Source organism: Vombatus ursinus, unplaced genomic scaffold (genome assembly GCF_900497805.2).
Source record: "Vombatus ursinus unplaced genomic scaffold, bare-nosed wombat genome assembly UNPS02014818.1, whole genome shotgun sequence".
Classification (NCBI taxonomy): Eukaryota; Metazoa; Chordata; class Mammalia; order Diprotodontia; family Vombatidae; genus Vombatus; species Vombatus ursinus.
The window spans coordinates 19,291,901-19,318,836 of record NW_020954596.1 but is presented as its reverse complement, the minus strand read 5'-3'; the positions used below and the strand labels follow the sequence as shown (position 1 = coordinate 19,318,836).

The following is a 26,936-nucleotide window of genomic DNA, read 5'->3' as shown; positions in this document are numbered from 1 at the left end:
TCATGGTGTAGTGGAAAAATCATGGGATTGAAAGGAGACCTCAGTCTCCTTTCAATCCCTTAAACATACTATTTCAATTCTCTAAGGTCTGTCTCCCCATATGAAGAAGTTTGTAATGTACCTTAAGACTCTGACACAAAATAATTAGCTCCCCCTGAGGAGACTAACAACTCACCAGCTCTGCAGGCTATATTCTGCTAAATACTGGGTGAGGAATTTTGCTACATGGTAGGAGTTACAACTTACATACACCATTACATTTCCGAATTGAAATGCGGTTTCCTTTGGACTATTATATTGTATGGGGCATCTGATTAAAGGAAATAATAAGAGCTAGGAACACAACAGTGTGCCAGGTCTTAAGTCAGGAAGAACTGGGTTCAAATCTGACCTCAGATACTTCCTATCTGTGTGATTCTGGGCAAGTAACTTAACCTGCCTGCCTCAGTTTCCTCATTAATAAAATGAGGATGATAATATCACCTCCCTCATGGAGTTGTTAATTTGTAAAGTGCTTTGCAAACCTTAAAGCATTAGATACATATACATGCAACATATATAAGTACATACATATGAACACATAATGTACAAATATGATCATATTTACATATAGAGCCCTATACACATACAACTACCATCTAGGAGTAGGGAACCAGGATGGTGAAGAGATCAGAGCACAGACCATAGATTTTGAAAGGACTAGGGGTGTTCAGCATGCAGAAGAAAAGACTTAGGGCATGATAACTGTCTTCAAGTATTTGAAATCTAGGAAAGGCAATTAGAGTTCTCATGCTTGCAGGGCTAAAAACCACGAATATAAGTTGTAGAGGGAGATTTTGGTTCCATATCAGGGGAAAAAAAAGAACCCTAAAAATCAGAAATGTCCAAAAGAGGAAATGGCTACCATGAAAAGTAATGAGTTCCATCAATGGAGCACTTCCAGCCAAGAAGATAAGACAGCCTATCAGAGATACAGCAGCAATCAATCAATGAATAAACAAGCACTGGCTGATGCTCAGGCATGGGTTGGCCTAGATCAGGGCTTCTTAAACTTTTTCCCATTTGTGACCCTTTTTCTCATTTTGGCAGTGTTTATTAGTGCTGTGTGGGCGTGACAGCATGTAAAGTGCAGTGTGCATGATTTGTGTTCAAAACCAAGGCTCCAGTGAAGTTGCATGATACAACACAGGCAAGCACTGCCAGAAACACCTTGGATTCATTACACATTTGATTTTCAATTAATTTTTGGTCATTGTGCATTTAGAAACCATTTACTGTTGCCAAATTTTTCAAAACCCCATAGGTCTCAACCCACAGTTTAAGAAGTGCTGGCCTAGATGATGTCTAAAGTTGCTTAAAACTCTTAAGATTTTCTAATTCCATAAAATTAAGATATTGAACTAGGTAATCAGCTATGACAGTAAAAACTGGCAAAAAACGCTATAGTTCTAGTATAAGTATCATGGTATAGTATTTTCAAGGGCCTTAAGGGATCATTTAGTCCATCCTTACATAAAGCAATATACCCACTATAGTAGGTAGACATGGGTTTGACTAGAAGCACCTATTACTGAAGCCACCTGCTGCCATACTATATATAAGTGAGGAAAGAACACTGGACACAAAATCCAAAGAGTTTAGCCAATGTCCTAGCTCTGATACTAGCTGTGTGACCTTACAAAAGTGATTTCAAATGAATGAAAGTGTTTCATCATTTGTAAAAAGATTGGGAACTAGAAGGGACCTTAGAGATCACCTAGTCCAATATTCTCATTATACCAAAGAGGAATTTAAGTTCCACTGAGAGGAAATGACTTGCCTCAGGGAATACAGGTAATAAATAGCAGAACCAGCATTTGAAGCCAGATTCTCTACCTTTAAATCTAGTGTTTTTCCCACTAAACCATGTAGGAATAAAAATATTGATACTACCTACCTCAAAAGGTTGTTGTGAAAGTCAAATGAGATCTGTGCCTAGAACTATATAAATGCTGATAACATTACTATTACTATTTACTTTGGGGGAAAGGGAGGGATCTTCCAACTTCTCCAAGTCAAAGCCAAATATACTTGATTCCAATTCTGATGAACATTTTCCACCCTCTTGTTCTTGCCAAGGTCATTAGCATTTTACAGAAGAGTAAAATGCTTGGCACAAAGCATGAGTCCTTTGTCTCTACGTAAGTAGCAACGGAAAAACTAAACAATATAAAAGTTCTTTAGGAAAGGTGACAGTTTAAAATAGCAGTCATGAATTATAATCCACAAATGCCCACTCAGCTTCCTCCCAGATATCCCTTTCCTGACCTTGGGTGACAGTGCATGTTTTCTGGTGCCAAACTAACCTTATTTAGAAATCATTATGAAACATAATTCCAAAATGGTGATTTGCAATCACCCCTCCAGCAAAGGAAGTAACTTTGTCAGTACACCTGACAAACTCTAGAATCACATCTGGCAAGTCAGAAAGGTAATCACTCTAACACAGTATGGTTCTATTGTGTTTTCTACAGACAGAAAATTCAGAGATCCAGCACATCTGCATATATCATATTAACAAAAATTCTTAAAATCAACAGCAGATACACAAAATACATTGACCTGGTTTAATTACCTAATAAATAACTAAATATCTCTGTTCCTCTTGCAGTGAGCATAATGCAATGAAAAGAACATTTGATTCAGAATCAGAAGACCAACTCTGCCACTTATATCTGTGTTGACTTTGGGTGAAACACTTAACATGTCTACATCCATTTCCTCATTTGGAAAATGAGGGAGTTAGATGAGATGCCTTCTAAGAACACTTCCACCTCTAAAGCTATGAGCCTATGAAATAACTATGGATACTCAGGGAAACTGATGTTTATATCTTCCTAGTTTGTGCCAGGGTAGACCTCTCTTTTGAAGATGCCACTATCAACATGAGAGGAGGTGGGTCACAACTACTCTTTCAATATTTCAAGGATCTATGATATCACTGGTGTAGGTTCTCCCTTCATTGACACAGACTGCAACCGTACCATGGAAAGAAATCATATCACTCTATGACCAATGAGTCTTTGAAAACTTCACTAGGCTGGTCTTTGGATGAGATATGCAATTTAGAACCAGAACTCAAAAAGTTTCCAGGCTGGTAGGTAGATCCTACCAGACTTTGAACTCTGTTGCCATGGCATTTGAGAAACCAGGGTTACTTTCCCATCATGATGAGAAACTGCAGGATTTTAGTAAAGGAATAACTACTAATACGAACTGACACAGCAAAAATTGGGACAGGAATAGGAACTGGATATGTGATTTCATGAGCATAGGAACCTCCCAGTCAATTCCTTCTACCAATTCAGGGCAGCATTTTTTCTGTAACTTAATAGTTTTAGAAAGTTGCCTAGAATTCTGAGAGATTAAGTGACTTGCCTATGGTCACAGCCAGTGTCACAGGCAGGACTTGAACCTAGGCCCACCCTCAATAACTAATACTTATATATAATATTAAATTTAAGAACTTTTACATAATTATCCAAACAGGTAGCCAGCCTCCAGAGTTATCTTCCAGCTCGAGATCTATGACCCTTTGATCGTATTTGATCCTCACATCCTTGTGATTTAAGAGCTATAGAATTCTTTCTCCATTCTACATGAGGGAACAGAGGCTCAGAAAGGTCAACAGACTTGCTCATAGTCAGAGTTAATAACTATCAAAGAAAGGATTTGAACCCAGGTCTCTTTCAATTTCAGATCTGAGACTCTCACCACTACACCATGCTGCTTGCTTCTTAACAAATGCCTCATTATTAACATACTTCTCTTGGTCATAATTAAATAACCCCATCTCTCGTCCAAAGACAGTAGTCATACTGACAACAAGGTTTAAAATCCTATTGTTTTGCGCTTGTGCAGTCACTATTCCCTATCCTATGTGGAATTATATGTTGGGACATTTTCTATCATAGAAATGAATTACGAAATTATGAAAACAGGCAACACTGTTGTCCACTCAATTTGAGGACATTTGTCATCAAGGCACATGTGACAGCATTCCCCTTCATAATATGAATCTAACCTAGGTAAGAAGGCAAGGAAGACATGAGTTCAAACAGGCCTCAGACGTGTTATGTGACTCTAGGCAAGTTGCTTAATTCATTAGCCCGTTTCCTTAACTGTAAAATGGAGATATTAGCACCTCCTCCCAAGGTTGCTGTTAGGATCAAACGAAATATTTGTAAAGCACTTGGCAAACCTTAAAAGTGCCATACAAACACTAGCTATTATTAGTAGCATCTTACCCCTGAAGCAATCCACCAAGTTTAGTGAGCAATAGTCCTGTATGAAAACACCAAATTCAACACTAGCGTGAACCTTTCTCAACTGACAAATTCAGTGGTTGCTTTCTTATCTGTCAGTGTCTGAAAAGCTCCATAATTCTACTTCCTTTCTGGCAGTACTTGTGAGTGATGTAGAATGGTAAAACCAGGTCAGTACCCCTAGTTACTCTCTATCCCTTTCCCCAAATTTGGTCAACTATTGCACAAGAACTCTCCTGTACTTTTCTTTTTTTAAAGATCAAGCCTAATCAAACATTTCAGAAGCTACTGTTGAAATGCAAGCCAAGTGTGACTACTGAAGTCATTGAACTGTTACTTTTCCGGTAGGAACTTACAAGCTCTGCCACTCGTAATCCACCAACACAAGTTTACCCTTTCATAAAATTAAGGTATCATTTGATGCAAAGGTTTGAGCTAGCAGAGGCAGACATCTTCAAGCAACGGCCCAATGACCACTTGTCAAGTCTGTCGTAGAGATTAGGGCACTAGTTGGACCATACAACTTTCAAGATTCCTTCCAACTATAAGATTCTGTAGTTGTCATCATCATCATCATCATGAGAATGATGCCTCAAAGACTGTGATGTAAGACGTAAAATCTAAACTGCTATAGAAGTCTTAACTTACTCTAGGACAGGGAAATCATGACTTTACATAACATCCTAGGAATTATAGCTGGAAGGGAAGTTAAGAGAAAATCCAGTCTCACTTCATTTTATTGAGGCCCAAAGAGGTGATGTGACTTGCTCATCACCACACAGGTAAGTAAATAGCAAAGCCAGGACTTAGATTCCAGGTCATATTCCTCCAAATTCAATGCTTTCTAATGCCTCAAATTGCCTCATTAAAGCCAAGACTGTAACTTACAACCCAAATTTTCAAATGTTTACTTTTAAACAAAAAATCAGGTGGCAAAACCATTGCAAGTGTTTTATTTAACAAACTTTACAATGTAAACACTTCTATTACTATGTACAAATGTTTGTTTCAAAATTAGAACAGTAACCACAGAAAACATTAATACAGGACTTAAAACAATCCTTCAAATATTCTAAACATTATACTTTATAAATGCATACAGGGAGAAAACAAATTCCAAAAGGATGACAAAGTTTGAACAACATAACCTCACTTTCTGTAAGATGTAATCCAAAAGTTATCCTGGAAAAGGGAGAGGTTAAGTTTTGTAGGGTTAATACTCTGCCACTTGTAAATTGTAGTGTCTCTGAGGAAGATGAATTTAAACATTAACTAGTTTACGGGGCACCATGGGACTGCTCTACACCTTAATCCCGAATATAGGAAGATCATCCAATTTTCTGGTCCCATTTCAAGAAAAAAAAGGTTGTATTGAATTCATGCTGAGTACTCCTTATAAACTGTGGTTAAGTAGGCCCTTCGAGTACTAAAAGAAAGAAAAAACTATGTTAACATTTTTTGTTGTGATTTTCATTAATATAAGTTCTTGAAGTGAACATATTTATATTCAAATAAGTCTTGGGAGATTGCTTCAAGGAAATAAGAAAGCTTTTGTAAGGAAACAATGAGCCTAAATGATTTTCAACAGTTCTTTCAGATTTTTCTGTGTTAGGAAAACTACAAGAGTTACAGAATCACAGAATCTAAAGAATTGGAAAGGACTTCAGAGGCTGTACCTAATACGGATGCCCTTATAATATCTTTGACAAGTGGTCATCCAAGCTTCTACATGAAGACCTCAAAGAACTCACTACCTCCCAAGGCAGTCCATTACACTTCAGGGAGATCTAATAATAGAAATATTTTAGTTTTGAGCCAACTGTTTCCCTCGACTATGGAAACAAGTACCTGTACCCTACAAAACTCATTTTCATATAAATTAGGTGAAGCTATCTTTTGATGTAATACAGGAAAAACATATTAAGAAATATTTGTATTGTATAATGCAACTGAACATTCCAATGTGATTCCTGGAAGGCTCTCAATACTTTGAACTCATTTTTATTATTTCTACTTCTCCCCAATCTTACTCTTCCATAAGTCTAGCTCTTCACAAGCCAACTTAAGAGCCTACAACTTTGTTTGCTCTCTCATCACACCTCAAGACACCTCCCCTTGCATATTAGAAGGATGTAAATTCACATGGTACATTTTTTTTGTTTTTTTGACTTAGTTAATATATATAAGACCCAGTTCCTAAAAGCACCATCTGAAATGTCCATATTTTTAATACTGTATTGATGAAATAAAATTATATATTGACATAGATTCCTGCTTTTGTTCTTATAAATCAGATCCAAATCACCAAATTGTGCTTTTATTTTCTACAAGTTGAGATCAATACTTATAAAAAATGTTCTCCCAAAATAAAGGTGTCATTTCTTGAGTATAAAAAAAGTACTTAAATTTTTTCCAGACTATAGTAATTCTTTATAAAATGGGTCAGTGAAAATAGGTACTGCTGACATTTTCAAACAGTTCTCTAAAAATATTTATGTGTTCAGCTGCAGATATGCACACATATATGTACAGAGGATAAAAAAAGCATTTTGCCAGCAAAACTCAATTAACTAAAGTTGTTTTAACGAAAATTGCTCTCATGATTCTGTACGAAATGGTATTTGCAACAGTGGGCAATTCTAAATGCAAAATATCTCCTTGCCACCATGTTCTGAAATAAAAAATATGATCCATGACTTTCTTTGAAAATTTAAGGTGAAGAAGAATAGATTTTATCTGCCTGTGTATAGTCCAGGAAAATATTTTAAGATTAATTCAAAAAGGTTACTCCTTACTGTCCTGTCCTTTCCTCCCATCCATATACCCACTCCCACTCCCAACTGCCCCTTTTTGACAAGGGCTTTTTGCCCCTTGAGATAATTTGCCCCACACTGTTAACCACCACAATAGGCACCAGGCACTAAAAAAGGAGGAAAAATCAGGCACTTAGAAAAAAAGAAAAAAAAAAGCTCACTTCCCTCTAGTCCTAATTAAATAACAGTGAATTCAGATGTTGTCTAAGGTTCATTCCACTCACATGACCTAGGCAATAATCTAGAATCCAATGACAGGACTTAGAAATGGAAGAGTCCTAAAGATATCTAATCTAACCAACTCATTTTATTTCTGAGAAAACTGGGGCCCACAGAAGAGTGAGTTGGCCAAAGTCACACAAGTAGCAGAGCAAGCATTCGAAGCCAGGTCCTCTGACTCCAAATCTAGTGCATCTTTTCCACCACACCACTAGGCATCTAATCCATTCTTCTCATTTTACAATGTCATATCAGGGCCATCAACTTTAGTCTTCTTTAAAAATAAGACTGGGAAAATGTGCAAAGTTTCTAGCATTTCATCATACTTAGGGCAGTGGTTTCCAACACAAGGGCTGAGAATGTCAGAGGCCCTGGCTGGAGCAAGGTAAGCACAAGAAAAAGAAGTAGCAGATGAAGTTATTGTAAGGTCCCATGAATGCAAATGAGAATTCTTATGTTCTTTCTCACTAGATACTATTGTAAAACTAGTACCATATATTCATGAGAGGTGTGTGTGTGTGTGTATAATGTTAAGTGTCTTTACACTCAGATTAGGAACCAATGTTTTGTTAGGGGCAGGAGAAGAAGGTGGGATAGTGGTGGTTCATGGTTCACTATATGGCATGCCCTTGCTGCTCACCAATTCTTCTTTGGTAAAAACCAAAGAATTAAAAACAAGACTAAGTTGTCAAGGACAATTCAGTCTACTACTTCTGTGGCAATTTACTTCCTATTAAGCAAACAGAGAACACTATTAACATCTCCATAAAATGTCTCTGTAACTCCTCCATAAAAGGATGCAGAGTATAAAAGACTTTGACCTGTTTAGAATACTCTGGATATTTCATTTTCTGAAGTGCTACTAAACTCTTTTTATTCCTACACATTATCTGTATTTTTCTTCCCTTATTCTGACTGCTTTCCTTTCCCATCCCCCTGCCCTCAAAAATGAAAAAAAAAACTCTACCTAATATATGAAAAGCCACATTTTTTTTAATCCCATCTATTCATTTGGGGATCCCCATAGGAGGAGAAAGCTGCTCCCAATCTCTGGTTGCTTCTATCAAATGTCGCTGCCCATGACTCATCCACTCTTCCTGGTCTTCATATATCCTTCCACAAAACCAACATTTAAACATACCCTGTACTGATTCACCTGGTAAGGAATCCACTACCTGGTAGCTGTTCTTGTGGATCTTTTTAAGTTTCATTTTCAGCATAGTCTGCTTTTTCACTGGGAACACTGCCTCCATGTTCCGATAGATAAGTCGTCTGTGATGCCGCTTTATACCTAGTTGGTCACATGTTCGTTCTGATAAAACCACTTTGAGGACATTGCCTTTATACTTGTTGACAACCTTCATCACATTAATCACTTCTATTGAGTCAACATCTGGATGGTTTAACACAACAACAGGTTGGTTCCGGCGGGGGCATTTAATCAACTGTTCTGTTCTGACAGGCATAAGTCTGAGATGTCTTGATGTCATAAAAATACAAACATCTGGAAGCAAGTGACTGGAGTCAGATTGAATTTTTGATTTTTTCTTGGAGATAACTGCCTGTTTTGTCTTAATTTTGGACCCTGAGGGACCTCCGAAAATCAATTTTCCCTCTTTACCCTGGTCATTGCCTTCTGTTGGTTGTGAACACGCAGAATTTGATTTGTTAGAGACAGTACTGGTAGTGACTCCTTGATTTGGCTTATTCTCCAACGATATACCAAGATTTCTGGAACTGCCTGTTGACTGACTTTCATTTGTCAAAGAAAAGTCTTCGCCCACCTCTTCAAGAGAATTGAAGGCAACAGATTTTGGTAACAGCCTTTCATTGCCAAAGACATCACAAGGCAATTTATTCTCTACTAAATGTTCATTCTCACTGGAATTGCATGCTTTTAACACAGTCCCTTTTGGAATGAACCCAGGAACAGTGACAGGATCCTTTCTGGTTTCCCTAGCTTTTGTTTGTTCCTTCTCACTGTCCTGGTGTTGCATGTGCTCAAGAGTAAGTTGTTCAATATCAGCAGCATCATTCTGTAATCCCTGGGGTGGTGCTGAATCATGACTTGGTGCATTATGTCCTAGAACACAGTCTATGGGAGTTTCCAAGGGTGAGGACTGCTGTTCCACAGTGCTTAAAGGAAACAATGAATGTGAAGATTCAGTAGCAGCAATCAACTGGGCAATTCTTTTATGCGATAAATTAACTGGCTTTGTCCCACAATTTATATTGTCCCATTTAATCCCTTCAGGGATATTTTCAGTCCCAGAGCTAAGAGAAAACACTGATGAAATGATAGGGCCATCTGAAGAAATACTTCCTGAATTCTGAATAGTTACTCCAGCAAGATCTTCCAATATCACCTCCTCAGGATCTTGAGTCTTAATATCATTTTCTCTAATTAAGCTGATGTGTGATTGTTCACTATGTAAAGAGGAATCTTGCATTGGATTTGGATCATCTGAAGGTTCTTTTACTTGTGCTTGTTTCAGTTTCTCACTGAAAGGAACCATTTTAAAAGTACCAACTTCATTCCTATGCAGAGAGGCCCCTGGGCTCACTGGCAACATGCCTCTTTCTGCAAAAGCCCCAATAGCTTCAGGAGGTTTGCAGTCTGAAGGTGATTTCTCTAAATGATTCTGAAATCTGTCTTGATGGGGGGAGAGGGCAGACACATGTGGCAAAACACCTGATCTTTTCATAGGACTGCATAAAGCACCATTATTCACCACACATAATGAAGAAAAATAATTATTTTGTTTAATATCACCATCTCTTGAGGAAAGAGGAGAAAGGGCTGTTCTATATGGAACTGAAAGCACTTCTTGCCTCCAATCCCCAATTCTGTCACTATTTGGACAGGACTCACATCGGCTTTGATTAGTCTCTGATGTATTCTTTAACACTGGAGAAACAGAAGACTTTCTGCAATCTAGATCCTTCACATGGGTGTAATCTGTGGAGTGCAGATTACCAACGGCCAGTGGCTTCTCAGGACTCCTTTCTACTGCTGGTGGGGTTTGTTCAATAGGCACTGGTTTTTCTTGCTCATTTGGCACTGCGGATTTGCTCATGAACTCATACTTACCTTCATCAGAGCCGCCAGGTTTAAGGCCATTTTTTTCTTTCAATGGAATTAGTTTTAAAACAAGTTGCTGTGTCCCATTGACTACCTTAACATCTATCAACTGGGCTAAACAGTTATCAGGGACTTTAAGTTCTGCTGGTGCAACTACAGTGAGTGGCATGCCTGGCTGCACAGGTTCTTTTGCTGGTGATAACAACTCAACTTGCACATTTTCATTCTCAAAAAGGTTAACTTTGCTTGGTTCAGGAAGGCAGGCTTTATCAGGAGCTGAGGCTGCTTCATCCCTGCTGCATTCCTTAGACTCAGGCAAGGAAATAGTATTGCCTGCTTTGTCCTGATCTCCATGGCCAAAGAAACATAAAGATAAATCTGATGGCTCATTCGGAAAAGAATTTGACTTAGAAACTTCATTTACAAGAACCTCAGAGTTCTGTTTTGAAAAATTGGTTCTCTTTGACTGGTGTTCCACAGCCTGTTTAAGAGGTCGTTTCTCACCACTCGTCTCGTGAACTCGTTTTGTGTGTTTAACTATGTAATCGTTTCTGACGGCACCATAGTCACAATACTCGCACTGATACGGAAATGTCCCTGTGTGTTTCACCAAATGCCTCTGGAATTCTCCTTTTGTGTATGAGACATAGTTGCAGTGTGAACAAAAGAATTTAATCTCTTCATGCTGGAGTGTGTGCTTTTTATACTGCAGAGGGTCCTTGGTAGAAAAACGGCATTTATCACAGTAATATTTGCCTGGCTGAAAGTTTTTTACTTTAAATTGGTTAGTAATAGTCCTTGAAATAGTGTTATCTTTATTTCCTGAATCAACAGCACTTGGTATATCATTCATACAAGGGAAAGGAGGAGATATACCTAAGTTGCATTTGACACAAACAAAGCACATCTGGTCCTCATTTTGACTATGTTGGTTATCCTTTTTCAGCTCCTGGAGTGGGATTTTTTGAACACTTCTACACCTCACACAAGTAACCATAGATGTCTTGTCATCCTCTGCCTTGGTGTCTTGATAACCATGGGGCTGAGTTTCATTTCCACTGGGCTGATTCACATATTCACCGCTGAGTTGTTTTGGGGATGTAGTCAAAGAATTATTTCTGTCATTCACCTGATTTGTATATAATTGTGGTATTATTTCCTTCATTTTTTTGATCTGCATTTCTAAAAATAATTGTGTGTTGAGTTCCAGGCCTTCATTCAATGATAACGTTGGTATGCAATCTTCGGCATGTTCCGGTCCTGGCATAGAAGCAGCTGCCTAAACAGCTGTGTTTAATGTTCTTTGTTGGCCAGGGAGGCTTCAAGACTTTGATTGAAAAACACAAGGTCTTTCAATTTTCTGAAGATTTCGATCAATTACTAAAACAAAACAAAATCAGAAAAGTATAATTAATATAATGGATCTTATTTTTTGGCAATGCTGTCTTAACATTTTATTAAAAATTCACTTAAAGCATTTTATGGCATTCTTAACAATGGACAAGCTTATTTAACATCTCAATAAAGTAAGGAACCAGAATGCACTGTTTAAAGTTTTTAAAATTGGAGGGAGAGGTGGAGGGAGAATGTAAAAGGTTAAATCAAACACAAAATAAGAACCATCAAATTGCAAATTCCCAAAATTTCTACTTCAAAACCACCACTTAAGTGAGACTATCCAATTCCAAATGATTTCTAGGGCATAATCATACTTTTGTTGTTGTTGTTGTTGTTGTTTAGTCATTTCAGTCGTGTCTGACTCCTCATGCCCATTTAGGGTATGTTTGGCAAAGATACTGCAGGGGTTTGTCATTTCCTTCTCCAGTTCATTTTACAGATGAGGAAACTTAAGCAAACAGGGTTAAATGACAAGCCCAGATCACACAGCTAATAAGTGTCCAAGGCCAGATTTGAACTCAGGAAGATGAGCCTTCTGGACTTCAGGCTGAGCTCTATCCACTGCACCACTGAGCCGCCCAACAGTTCTTTACTTCCTTTCTGAAACAGGAACAGTACTTTATTGCCCTTCTGATAGAGATAGCAACTATACCATCTTCATTTCTAGCATGTCTTTCCTTATGGATAGGAAGTTATTCAGAAGGTGACTTCTTAACCTAAAACTTTGGGCTATACTATAGGCAATGTCAACTTATTCAATTCAACACCAATACTGAATGTGTCACTCTCATATAAAACATAAACAAAATTGGTATTTTAAAACAAACAAAAAAAAACAATAGTTGATCCTTCTAAAAACAATGGACTACAAAGCAGAAGATCTCAATTCTAGACCCAAGTTTTCTATATTGACTTGTGACTTCAATCACAGAAGTCACAACCGATGCAAGTCAGTTTCTTTAGTAGTCAAGAGGAATGACAATAGAGGCAAGACAAGTGAAAATAAAACAATATAAAAGTGATTTTAAAAATATGAAAAATTTCATAGAATACAATGATACATGTTTTGACCCTTCAAGAATATGTGATTTCATCAATGTAGGTACTCCCTCTACCAACGTAAATTTGTAAAGCTTAACAGACAAGCATGAGTTGTTATAGTTGCAAAAAAGTCAACTTATGGGTAAATTTTCTAGCCAGCAACCTTCTATACAGTGAAATGGATCCTTTGATGACAGGCTATCATTAGTCCTCTGCTTGAAACCCTCTTAGCTTTGTGGGATCTGCCAAAAGCTTGTGCTCAGATGGGAAAACCTTTCAGAAATGCAGGTTCGTGTCCACAACATACTGACAAAGCAAATCAACCAGTCAATGAAAAAGGATTAAGTGCTTATTATATACTGGGAATTGTGTTATATAACGGCAAAAACAATCTCTGCCCACAAGAAGCTCACATTCTAACTGGGGAAATAACATGGGTGAATTGGAAGTAATGTCAGCAGGAAGGTGGGAGTGGGGTGGGGGTTGAGGAAAGGACTGGGAAAAGTTTCTTGCAGGGTCAGATTTGAGCTCAGTTTTGAAGGAAGCTGAGAAAGCAAAGAGACAGAGAAGAAAAAGCATTCCAGGAAATGTAAGCTAGCTAGTGAAAAGGCACAGATTAAGGAGATGGAGTGTCATATACAGTCAGTTCTCCCTTAACGTAACTGGACTATTCCACAGACCTCCCCCTCCCCTCTCTGGGCTCCATGGGGATGCTCCCTTCACAGCTCTGCTTCAATGCCTGGGGCTCCCACAGATAGACCGCTGGCCTGGGGCTGCACTAGCACTGCTATCCACCGTCAAGGAGTCAGATTTGCATAATGCAAATTTACATAAAGGGATAAGGAAGGAACAGTAAGAAGGCCAGTGTCACTGGATTATAAAGGACAGTAAAGTATGAGAAGACTGGAAAGGTGGAAAGGGACAATGTTGTCAAGAATTTAAAAATCAGAGAATTATATATAGTTTTATATTATAATTTATATGTCATTCTTTATGATCCTAGAGATACTTTACTCTCCTCTATGTAGGGAGTGACTGGAGTTTACTGAGCAGAGGAGTGATATCGCACTTGTGTTTTGCGGGAGATCACTTTGGTAGCTGAGTAGAAGAGATCAGAGGAGTAGGGAACTTGAATTAGGGAGACCAATCAAAATGCTATTGCAATAGTCGAGCATGAGGTGATGAAAGCCTTCACTAGGGCAGCAGCTATGTGACAGGGAAGAGGGGGAAAGATATGAGATGATGAGGCGGTAGAAACAGGCTTTGGCAACAGAATGGTTATGTAGACTGAGTGTGAATAGGCAATTGCAGATGACACCCATATTAGAAGCCCGGGTGACTGAGAAGATGGTAGTGTTCTTAATAATAAGAGGAAAGTTTAGAGCAGGGAAAGACTGGGAGTAAAGATAATGAGTTCAGTTTGGGATATTTTGAGCTTGAGATGCCTATGAATGTCCCATATGCAGTTAGAAGTTCCAGACTAGAGATCAGGGGAGAGATTAGAAGTAGAAAAACGGATAGGAGAATCATCTTCACAGAGATAACTGGATCCAAGTGAGCCGAGATTACAATGCAAAACAGCATGTATCTCTTGTTCCCTGGGCCCTTCTAGAGGGCAGAGAGTACCACAGAACCTGAAAGTCCTTGGCAGGGGTAAAGGCACAGGGCAGGAATCTCCAAAGGGCATATGCTCTCAAATTCTGTCAGTTGTGATATGGGTATTTTTTTTTCCTGCCCACTGTTCACTATTACCCTCAGATATATCCACAAAAAAAAGAGGCCCCAACATACTTTGTTCTGGGTGGTAAAAAATGAATGTACTTATTTCCTGACAGGAGCATTTTGCCATGATGGTGCATTTAGAAACAATATTTGTTACACAGCTATGCACAAAAGTTGTGATCATGTACAAATTGATACTTTGAATACAGAAAAAGTGGGAAACATTATCAAAACTCAGATACTTTATTTAAGTTCAGGACAATCATAGTGAAGCTACTACCTTTAAAATTAAAACAAACTTATTTTCTCTCCAAGTTAGTCTTTCAAGATGCTGCATGAGAAAAAACACCATGAACTAAGTCAAGAAACATTTATTAAGCACCTTATTATTGTGCCAAACACTGTGCTAAGTACTAGGGATACAAATACAAAAAAAGATAAACCCTGCCCTCAAGGAGCTTCCCTTATTAGATAAAGGGAAGATAAAATGAAAAGAAGCTGAAAAGATGGTGGTATGAAGAAGGTACCAGTTTTGGAGGCATGGTGGAGAGAAGTTCCAAAGTAATGCAGCCAGGTGAGAAATGAGGAGCTGTCTGAACTGTGCTCTCTGGTTATGTAGACTGAGTGTGAATAGGCAATTGAAGATCGATGGAGATTTGATATGATTGAGAATTTATTATATACTGGGAACTGTTACATAATGGCAAAAACAATCTCTGCCCACAAGAAGCTCACATTCTAACAGGGGAAATAACATGGGTGAATTGAAAGTAATGTCAGCAGGAAGGTGGGAGTGGGGTGAGGGGTGAGAAAGGACTGGGAAAATGGAAGTTTGGAATTCATGGCCCCACTTTCCAGTCAGACAAACAAAAAGGCAGTAATGAGGTAGAGTATCAATGTAGATAAGACTTTACAGAATAATGAGGTTATATCAATAATGAGATTCCTGGGCATGGTGGAGAAATGCTGGAGGGAAGTTATAAGGTAGTACAGCCAAGTAAGAGAGAAACAAGGGGCATATTATTAAAGACTGGCTTCTTTTAAAAACCAATCAGTACATTAGGTTAAAATCATCTCCGAAGGGTCATGAGCACTGCATAATGCCATCATTTTCTTTTATTGCTCTTGACCTGCGATTTCATCCAAGTGAGAATTCCTTCATGTTGAAAGTCCTCGTGCCAGTGCAAATCAACAATTCATCTGTGCTTGTAGAGAGTTGCCTGGGGCACCAAATTGGTAATTATGCAACATTAAATGAAAATCATGTTCACGTATAGTCTGTCAGAGCTCTCCTGCTGCCCACATAGTGATTTCCTCCAGATGTCAGGTTAGGTGTGGGTCACCAAGCAAGACTGTTTATTGTTCAACAATGTGCCTCCCCTGTAACATATTTTCAACTGGCTTCTTCAGGAATAACTTTAGCTTCTCAGTTCTGGTTTTGCCCATGTCCTTTTTAATTTGATTTATTCTCTCCATTTTCTGGTCAGATTGGCTTATAGTTTCTGTTTCTCCTTGCTCTTTGGAAGTGATGTTTACAGTTACATTCCTGATCCTGAGATATTCCATCTGATCTCTTGTTGAAGCCTTTACTTCCGTAGCCATAAAGATTCTAGTACTTCTCTCCCAAATGTTACTGCTGTTGCATCCAAAGGTAGGGCTGTTGTTGGAATTCCCTTTCTGGGCAGGGAAGTCATGTTCCTCTGCTCCTGACACTACCTAATTTTGATGAATATCACCTCTAATAGCCTGTGTTAGCAGGAAATGTACATTCAATTGGCCACTTTGACCCCCAAAAGTCTGAATGAAGAGATAATAAGGAAATTGTTCCTTCATCAACCCTTAAGATGTTTTTCGTTTTCCTTAAAATTATTTCTACATGAAAAAGCATTCAAGATAATAAAATCAAACTATCTTAGTACTACCTAAGAGATCTAATCCAACCCACTAATTTTTACCAATTGAGACCAAGAGGAAGAGATTTCCCCAAAGTCACAGAGCAAGTGAATCAAACAGCTGAATTTAGTTATTGTATCAGATCTACTAAATTCCAGTTCACAATGCCTTTTTTACTGTAGTACACTGGACTTCAGTAAGATATTCCAATATTGTTACCTAGCCTTTATTCTCAATGATACCCAAAAACTATATAATAGGAAGGACTTCATGTAAAACTACAAGTAATAGATCCTCATGAGACCTAAACAGTAGGGCTTATGTGTCTAACCAATACAACGAGGACAAGCGATTCTACATGACCTTAAAATGTAAAATCAAAATACACGGTTGACATAAAAGTTTTAGTGCAGCTTTAAGTATTAATAGCTTTAAACTGCACTAGTCTTTTGGGGTACCCTACATAATTCTTAACGGTTGGAGAATTTTCATTTTCTCACAAAAAGGAAGAATTCTGGATTTTCTTTCCTCAAGCGACTCCTCTTACCAAATTTTGATTTTTTTTCAAAGTCAGTGACTGTTTCCTGTCCTGCCAACAATGCCTCAAATGCTAGAAATATAGCAGACATTGGCTATAGCACCCATTTAATATACAGATTAGACAACTGTAGTAGTGACATGAGTAGCCTGACAGACTGAAGAGCAGTTTAAGAAACAAAGTCTCCTCAGAGACCAGTTTGCCAGGGAGAAAAAAAGACTAGCATATACAACTGACTAGAGATCACAGAATGGCAACTTTAGGCAGCTTCCAGCACTTCCACATAAGGTATGTGCACAGACACAGACAATCCTACAGTTTGCAGATGAAACAGCATTGTATTTGAAGTCAGAATATCCAAGTTTGAATCCAGCCTCCTCTACCTACTAGGTTTGGGTAACTCACTTAACCCTTTACCCTGTTTCTTCCTCTATAAAATGGGAATCATACTATTTGCATTTAACTCACAGAATTTCTGCAAGGAAAGCATTCTATAAATCTTAGTAAGTATTGTAGAAACTAATTTGGTGGAATTTTTAAAATAAAATATTAATTCTCAAACCCTTTGCTAAAATGACCAAATAGACCTTTAAGAGATATCACAGAAACATTTTTTAGTTTTTCATGGGCATAAATGAACAGGAGCATGGATTTTTCTTGAGTACTCTGGATCTCCTCAGTTGTCATCCCCACTGATCAACAGTAAACATCACAGCAGACTGCCAATCAACACTCTCAACCAAATATTGAAAGCAGCTGCACAGAAATCACAACAGAGAACTTCCATTTATAAGCTGGATGATATAAAGATTAGGAAAATCTGAGCAGGCTTTTGCAGAAGCCACCTATAGTCTTTTGGAATGTCACTGTGTATACTGGTAAGTGTGAATAAATGAAAAGCATTTGTTGAATACTTGCTATTAACTATTAACACAAAGTATTGAGGGTACAAATACAAAAGGGACAGTCTTCTACCTTCAAAGTGCTCACAACTTAGTGAAATGAAGGTCAAGAAGGGTTGTTTCTGTCTGTGATCACAGGGATGAATGAGCCACAGGGGAGTCAACTGACATGCCCTTTCCAAAAGCAGTGGTTAAAACTGATTTGATTATAGCTCCCAGAGCAAGAGGACTGAGGGGTTGGAGAGTGAATGGTATATGTGCAGCTAGGGCAGATGGCAAAATGGCCAGCTGAAGTAAAAAGCCAACATGGGGAGAAAAACTTTAAATTACTAAACCCACAATACTACATTTGGCAAGCAGACATTCTTTGGCCAAGTGCTTTTTAGGAGACAGAATGGAAATGGAGCAATGGATTTATAATGTAATAGAGGAAGCACTAAATCTTACAAGATTCATAGGATTTAGAATTGGAAGGGGGGGGTCATTTATCACAACATTGAACAGTGGAAGAGTATTCTTTGAACTTAATTCTTGAACAGGTGCCTTCTAATGTTGCAAAATAACATACCTCTTCAGGTGTTCAATCAGGGAATAGAGCCTAAGATTCTTCCAGGCATAACCCTCCAGCAACATGCGAAGGCAAGGTCTTTAAAGCTATGATTTATTGCTTGACATGGCATATTTCCAAACATGGGACTAGTTTATCTTCAGAAATGGATGAATCTGACACAAAGAGGAACTGAGAAGAGGAGATTAACATGTTTTCAGATGTCCATAAAGTTGAATCCATTTAAAGAGTTGAGGGAAAAGATGATGAAACACTTTCCTCCTCAGGAAAGGGAGTAAAGACTATAAGCACAAAATGTTGCATACTCTTTCAGATGTGGTCATGGTATCTGATTAACTTTATCTGACTTCATATTCATGACAAACTTTTTAGAGTGTGAAACTATCAGGAGATGTCTATTGTATTAAAAAAAAGGCATCAAATTTTTAAAAAATTCAGGTCTCTGGAAAACAGCAACTACTGATATCGATAGTTCAAAAAAAATCAAACAGTTTCACGTGGAAGAGTTGCATTCAGTAACAGGGAGAGGTAGTCTTTTCTTTAGTTCTTTTTTTTGAATTTTCTGATTAACATTGGATGGTATTAAGTCTATAAATCAATAACCTTTGTTTAACCTTAACGTGGACAATTTGTACTAATTTATGACCAGGCAAAAGTTTGAACAGAAGAAAAAAAAAAAGCAAGATAATGAAATCCTGAAAGTTTGGTTTCCTATGGAACCCCTTTTAACAACAGCAATAAAAACATTAAAAAATGAATTTGTATTTTCTGAATAAACCTAAAATAAAATCTGCCAAATGTGATTTTTTTTTTAACATAGCAAGTTTTACATTTTTGTATTACTAAGCTAAAAAGTTTGGATCTGTAAAAGTATTCTTCCATTCCCCACACACTCCCCTACTACTACATCTCCTCCCCACCCTAAATGTTCATGGTTTCAATGTTTACTACTACTTCCATATATTTAGCCTTTTCCTTCTCCTGTTCATCAAAGCTTTTTTTTTTCCTGGGGGGGAGGGGAAGAGGGTCCAGAGGACAGTAAAGTTGATCTAATAACTCACTTCTCCACAGTATTTTAAGATTCACAAAGTACTTTGTTCACAACAATACCATAAGAAATAAAGTACTAAGATTACTATATCCATTTTATGGGCAAGAAAATTGTAAATCAGAGAAAGAAAAAACTTGCCCCCTGCCACACAGCTCATATGTAGTTAGCAAAATTCAAATTTGAATGCCTAATCTTTTGCCTACTAATGCACTCCCTTCTGTTATGCTGTGTATTACAAAAGAAAATCCCTCTGGGGGATAGTACTAGATCAGTTCCAATGGTTACTACAATATAACAAGGCAAGGTACTTCTGCCACTATGGGTTTACTTATGTACTTAACCTGATTCCCACAGACCAAGGAAGGAGCCAGAGCCAAGAAACTAGAGCAGAATGTTTTTCTTCTTAAATCAGTCCATAAATTCATAGAGTATAGAGGTGTCTGCATACATCTCATCCTCATAACAACTTCATGAGATAGGCAGAAGTAATAGCTCTACTTGACAGATGGGAAGAATGGGGCCCAAGCAAGTTGCTATGAGTTGCCAAAGATGGCCTAATCAATCTGCAGGACAGCCAAAAGTAGCAACACTTAAAGTAACAGTTGTATCTCCAATCTACACTTTTTCCATCATGATGATCATGGATACCATCTTACTCAAAAGGAAGACGGCACAAGGCAGCAAGAAACTTTTTATCAAATAAAAGTTAGTAAAAAGTACAATAAGTTTCTACTTAGTATCAAACAGGAAAAACAAGAATTTTAAATAGTGATCATTTAACATCTCCCAGGACCTATTTTAAAAATTCGAATAGCTAGGAAATGAATTTGCCCAACTGATCAACTTTTAGGTGTTCTCCATCCCCAGAATCAAAGAAGGCCATGTCCCACCGACTTTTACCTTCTTTAGCACTGATAATTTGGATATTATTCTGTATCTAATGAACTAAGAGGCAGCTATGTGATTGGAAAGGTACCAGCACAAGTGTCAGAAAACTAGGTGAGGCTAGCTTTGTGATGTCAGACAAAACAACAAAGGACCATGCTGCTAGCCTCTATGGGAATTGCCTACCATTCCAGAGATTACACAGTATGCTGTTAATGGTTATGATCATTGTTGTAAGCCCAAAGGCAATGGTATAGTTAAAAAAAAAAAGTGCTAAAATGAGAGAAAACCTGGACTCAAATCTCACCTCAGCCATTTCCTAGGTTTGTGACCGTGGACAAACTTGTTCTTTGGGACCCAACTTCATGAGCTGTGATGTGATTGTGATGATCTTTGTCCCAGCTCTTAATGGCCTATTCTTTTTTTCCTTCCTTTCTGTTCTCTCTCCCACATGTAACTGATTCAAACCTGTTAAGTCCAAGAGGTCACAGCAGCCATTAAGAGCTTACAGCTTTATGGTGCGTTACAAGTTACAAAATAATTTCACTTACATTATGTGATCTTCACAAAAACTGAGTTAAGCAATAATAATATGACAGTTAACATTTATATAGCACTAGTACAAGGTACCACGCTAAGCAATTTACAATTATTATCTCATCTGATCTCCCAACAACCCTGAGAAGTAGGTTCTATTATTATTCCCACTTTACACTTGAGGAAACTGAGGCAGGGGTTAAGTGACTTGCCCAGGGTGACTCATCTAGGAAGTATCTGAGGTCAAATTTGAACTCAGGTCTTCCTGCCTCCAGATCCATTCCACTCCACACCCATCTACCTGTGTAAGGTTGTTAATAACTATCTCCATTTTATAGATAAAGAAACAGAGACTCAGAAATTGTGTCCAAATTTCATATCTAGCTAACTAATAGAACAAGGACTCAAACCTAGGTCTTCTGACTCCTAGACCAGAGCTCTCTCCACTATGCTATGTACAATATAAGCAAGAAGAGCCACAGAGCAGTGAAGAACATCCAATAAGGATGTGCAGAGGTAAAGGCAGAGTTGGGGCAGATGGCAAGTACCAGAGAATTGCCTCATTATTTGGAGAACAGCATATTAACTAATAAAATAATGCCTCTACCTCTTATGAAAAGTCTTAAGTGTAGAGCATGAACTCTTAGCATTATTAGACAAGAAAATATACATATGCAGATATATGTATGCATGAACACAGTTCCAAAAAGTAGAGGAATTAGGTTGTTTTTGGTAAGAAACAAGGCCTGATAATCATTCATGATTAACAAATATTGTACAATCTAGGGCTTCTGTGAAATTAATTTGGTGCCCCCTAGCACTTTTTCCCCTGAAATGCAGATAATGACATTCACTAGTTATGATGTAGATCATATATCCTCAGAGGGCAGAAACTATGACTTCTTGAACTATGTACCCCATATTGCTTAGAAAAGGACCCTTAATGAAGGAAGTACTTAATTTAAAATGAATTGATTCCCTTATAACTGTCACTACATGGAAATAACAGAATAAACATTTATTAAACAACTACTATGTACCAGGCACTGTGCCATAAATATTTCATTTAATCTTCACAACAACCTTGTGAGGTAGTTGCTATTTAAAGCTCAGTTTATAGTTGAGGAAACTGAGGCAAGCAGAAGCTAAAGCTAAAAGGTGAAGCCAAATCTGAAGTAAGGTTTTCCTGACTCCAAATCCAGCACTCTATCCACTGTGCCACCTAGTTGACAAGGAAGCGATTACAAAGAAGTAATGCACATTTCCTTTCAGTAATATTGACATCAGTTCAGATTAAAATGTGTTTGGAAGAAGGAACATATTTATCCATAATGAAGATTAATTTAGGGAAAGGAAAAATGGCAGTTAGTACTCATTATGCCCTGAAGATCACAGAATCCTAGGAGATGGAAGAGACATTAGGGGGCATCAAAAAGTATTATACACGCTAATAAAAACAAAAATATCACTTTCATTTTTCATGAAGACAGACACCTAACAATGATATTCCGTGTAATTAAAATGGAAAAAAAATTCAATGTTTCTATTTTTAAACAAGTCAAAGCATAATATTTTTTCTGCTAATTTGGGATTTATTTCTCCCTCAAACTACTTTTCTCATATGGTTATATAATTTTGAATCTCATGAAATGAAAAAAGTGGCATAACATGCTCTAAGATCATATAGATATGGTATATAAATGCAATGAGGCATACTGGAAGAATTGGAGTTGAGAGTTTTGAGACCTAGATTCAAGCAGGGCAACCCTAGGAAAGATACTTAATGAGGGAATTCAAATTCAGAAAGTGAGCTCCAGCTAATGTGAATGCTGTCTACATTATGGAGTTACTGAGTCAAGTGTTTCATAAAAATCTATACAGATGTCAGCTGTTATTATTATTATTAGTATTAGTATTAGTGATGGAATACATACTTGGAGATCAAGGAAGGAATCCACTTCTTATATCTGTACTTTAATTTTCTTATCAAAAGATACCATCCATGATTACATCAGCTTTTTCCTGTTTTTCCTTTGTAGGAAATACATTTCACCTCATTGTAAATGGCTCACCTTTTAGATTAAATACAATTATAACACTAAACAGCTTTTGCCTTTTTTTAAACAGATGTAATCCCACTGGATTCCGAACAAATCTGACTTCATAGTGCTTCATGACAATGTGAATTCTTGTACTAGTGAGGCAAATGCTGGAATCTCACAAGCTTGACAAGTTCATAGAATGATTATGTCAGGTTAAATTATTTCAAAGTTCAGTACCTATATGCAAAAAAACCACAATATTCATTATTCAAAAAGGGACAAAAGAATAAGGGCTTAATAGTCTATAAGGTCAACAGAGGGAGTGAGTTAAGGAAGTTTCCTCACCAGCAGTTCTATACACTATGAAATGGTCAATATATGCCAGAATAAAGAACTGAATGAAAAAACTAAATTTTATTTTTTGTTTAATATTTTATCTGGAACCTACTTTAAGCTAAAGAGATGAAAACCAAAAATGTCAACACTTACCTCCCATGTATATGATGCTTTTAAATGGTATCAATCCTACTTGGAATTGGGTGATTACTTTCCCCATCTAATGCAGGGATGGAAATTCACCGTAGGAGTTTGCAATGTTTAAGAGATATAACAGTAATACACAGAGATACAAGGGAGAGGGAGAGGGAGACAGAGAGAGAGAGATTCACAATAGATGATATATCAATGCAGAAAACATTCTGTCCTGATTTCTAAAACTTGGCCAAGAAAAACCAAGGAGGAGGAAAAAATTCAGATGTAGGAAATTCGAGATGTCTGTGTTGAGTGGAAGGTGGACAATGAGTGCCTCTGAAGCCTGGTTCACAAAGCTTAGCATCCCAAGGAGATTGGGTAGGAATGCCCAGTCTTGGTGGAAAAGATGTAAAGCTCCTATGGAAAGGTTTCCCGGCAGGTGCCCAGAAAGCCAACTGGCTGCCCTGGGCCCCCAGCCCCCTCCCTTCTTTCAGTGCAGCTGTATTCTGGATCCCGACCTCCCCAAAAGCTCAAGGCAGCTCTAACCTCCTCCCAGGCAAGTGACAAGGCTGCAATTCGCTCCATTACGATGGCACAGCAGGAAGCCTTTCGGGGAAGAGGCTGCAACTCGAACAAAGCTCACCCCTTAACCCTCCTCCCCGACCCCGAAGACTGAAAAGCGGGGGGAGGGAGCGGGGGTTTCACCCCCTTCGCAACTTCACTGGAGAAGGCTGGGATGCGGCAGCCAAAGCCCGGGCCTGGAGATCGCGGCTCGCTACAGTCCGGGCAGAAAATTCCGTGGGCCCCAGCACACGAGTGGCAGCTGTCGAGGTGTTTTTCCCTCCCCTTCCTCCTCCTCCTCCTCCCGGCCCGCACCGATGCCGGTCCCAGCCCAGGGAGGGCGCGCTCGCCGGGCCGCTGCTGCCCCTCCCGGCCATCCACTCTCCTGCAGCCCCGGCCCGGCGCCAGCGCCGGCCCCGCCCGCCTCGGCCCAAGAAGTGGCGGGGAGGAGCCAGAGCTCCTAGGCCTGGGCGCCCGTGGGCTCCCGGGGAGGCTGGGCCGCACGGGGCCAGGACCCAGCGGGGCTCCGCGACCGGCCTCCTGCGCAGGCGGCTCCTCGGCGGCCACAGGCCGGCCCGGGCCTCCGCCATTTAAAAGGCTGGCCTGGCCCGTGTGAAAGCCTGGATGAAGGCCGCGCGGCGATGTGGACGGACGCTACTCACCCAGCGGGCCAGTCAGCCCCGGGGTCCGGGGTCCGGGGTTCGGGGTCCTGGCCCGGTGCAGGCTCGCTACAGGCCGGCAGCTCCCGCCCCAGCCGGACGCGTCTCGTCCGGGACGCCGCCGCCGCCGCCGCCTCCGCGGGTCATGGAGGCGCACGCGCGCCGCGCTGTGTAGTTCCCTACTCCGCGAGCGAAGTCGCCCCCAGCCTGCGGAGCATGCTCAGTGGCCGCCTCGCGGCAGATAGGGAAGTTTGGACGGTTGTAGGCGCCGATCCTGCGCCTATCCTGCTCCGATCCACGCCGCCGCCGCTCCGCCTCCCGGTTTTAGTCCCTACCGCGGGAAGAATAGAGACCGTAGGAGGTCTGGCTTTGAGAGCCGGGAGAAGGGAGCCCCTTCCTGCGAGGCGGGAGCGGAACGGCTTTGGCCCAGCGATTTGGAGGTCATCCACCATATCCATGCAGTGCTCTAAACACAAAGAGATGCGTATGTAAATACATACATATTCACATAGATCTATCCACCACCTATGCACCATGTACACATACAATCCTATTTGGAATTGAGTGATCACTTTCCCCATCCAACTCGGGGATGGAAATCCACCCTAGGAGTGTGCAATGAGAACAGTAACAAGGCTGAACACACACATGCTTAGGAATTCACAGGAGATGATGGATCAAGGGAGAAAACATTCCGTCCTCATTTCTAAAATTTGACCAAGAAGAACCAAGGAGGGAGAAAATCCAGATGAAGGAAATTCGAGGTGTTGTGTTGGATGGAAAGTGGGCAATGAGGGCCCCTGAAGCCCGATTCACAAAGCTTGGCACCCCAGGAACAGTGGGTGTGAAAACTCAGGTCTTGGAGGCAAAGATGGGAAGATCTTATGGAAAAGTTAACAGGCAAGAGGCTGCCCTGGGCCCTCAACCCCCACCCTTCTTCTTGGAGTGCAGCTGTATTCCGGATCCCGACCTCCCTGAAAGCTCAAGGCAGCTCTAACCTCCTAGGCAAGTAGCAAAGCTGTAATCTGCCCCAGTATGTTGGCACAGAAGCATTATGTTGGCCTCTGGGGAGGAGGCTAAAACTTAAGCAAGGCTCACCCTTTACCTCCCCCCAAAGATTGCAAAGCACACATAAATGGAAACAGGTAAAATGTACACATGCAGGTAGGTATATGCACACACATACATCCATATCCATATGCCATCTCTATGGAGTGCTCTAACTACATGAGACTGGCTGGCTGAAAAATGGCCACTTAAAACCCAGGAGGCCTTTGAGTAACTAAAAGTCTGCCAGCCAAGAAGGCAAGTAATGTAGCATGAAAGTTAAGTCAGGTGAGTGTAGGCTGGGTGCAGCTTTGTGGAAGGTGACCCTTTTGCCTATATCCACAGGCATAAGGAGAGGTTTGTAGCTTTTCTCCTCCTTCCCCATCATACATGTTATCTAACCAAATAACTGCTTACCCAGTAAGAGATACCCCATCTATCAGTTCAGAAGTTAGTTGAAGGGTGAAGGGCTGATTTTCAGTTAAATCCGGGTCTATATCCCTTTCGGGGGATTTGTCCTGGCTAGACTTTCTCTCTGAAGTGGGAGGGGGGAAGGAGATAGTAAAGGGGAAGTTTGATTACCTTTTTTTCCCCTATTTCTTTGGGTTAGGGTAATCTTGTGCAAGAACAAAAACAATAACCTATGAGAATTTTGCAAAATGCTGTCTGCTTGCTGAAATCATAAAACCACCTCTGTGTGTGTATGATTTGTTATTGTTCAGTTATGTCCAGCTCTTGGTGACCCTGTGGATATCATAGCATGCCAATACTATCCATGGAATTTTCTTGGCAAAGATACTGGAAATGGCAAAATGGTTTGCCATTTCCTTCTCCAATGGATTAAGGCAAACAGAGGTTAAGTGACTTCCCCAGGATCACACAGCTAGTACTTGTCTGAGGTAGAATTTGAACTCGGGCCTTCCTGACTCCATGCCCTGACTCCTGGGCCATCTAGCTGCCTCCTAGTATATGATATCTAACATTATTTATTTTTTTTTTAAAGTTTGCAAAGTGCTTTAAATGTATTGTCTCATTTTAGGCCTCATAACTCTGTGAGCTCAGTGCCAATATTATCCTCACTTTATAGATAAGAAAACTGAGAATTAGAGATAAAGTAATTTGCCCAGAGTCACACAGCTAGTAAATGTCAGAGTTAGAAAACCTGACTTCGAATCCTGCCTCAACATTCAATGCTCTATCCAT

The 26,936-nt window shown here is 39.5% G+C and overlaps 1 protein-coding gene across 10 annotated transcripts in view; it reads right to left on the bottom strand.

The window, feature by feature from the left end:
- ZNF518B (zinc finger protein 518B) overlaps window positions 1-24,776 on the bottom strand; it is a 49,095-nt gene extending 24,319 nt beyond the window's left edge. Inside the window, exons 1-5 of one of the 10 annotated variants that reach the window (XM_027836052.1) lie at window positions 24,690-24,762; window positions 20,724-20,884; window positions 18,481-18,651; window positions 8,304-11,798; window positions 5,699-5,730 (exon numbers count right to left, since the gene is read on the bottom strand). In XM_027836052.1, the coding sequence (XP_027691853.1) occupies window positions 8,344-11,685 (3,342 nt within the window). In that variant the 5' untranslated portion in view covers window positions 11,686-11,798; window positions 18,481-18,651; window positions 20,724-20,884; window positions 24,690-24,762 and the 3' untranslated portion in view covers window positions 5,699-5,730; window positions 8,304-8,343. Of the gene's footprint in view, window positions 1-5,306; window positions 5,731-8,303; window positions 11,799-18,480; window positions 18,652-20,723; window positions 20,885-23,025; window positions 23,079-24,689 lie in introns of those variants that run through there. The other 9 variants (XM_027836051.1, XM_027836053.1, XM_027836057.1 and 6 more) reach the window with 9 other exon arrangements.
- Between the last annotated feature and the right edge of the window lie 2,160 nt (window positions 24,777-26,936).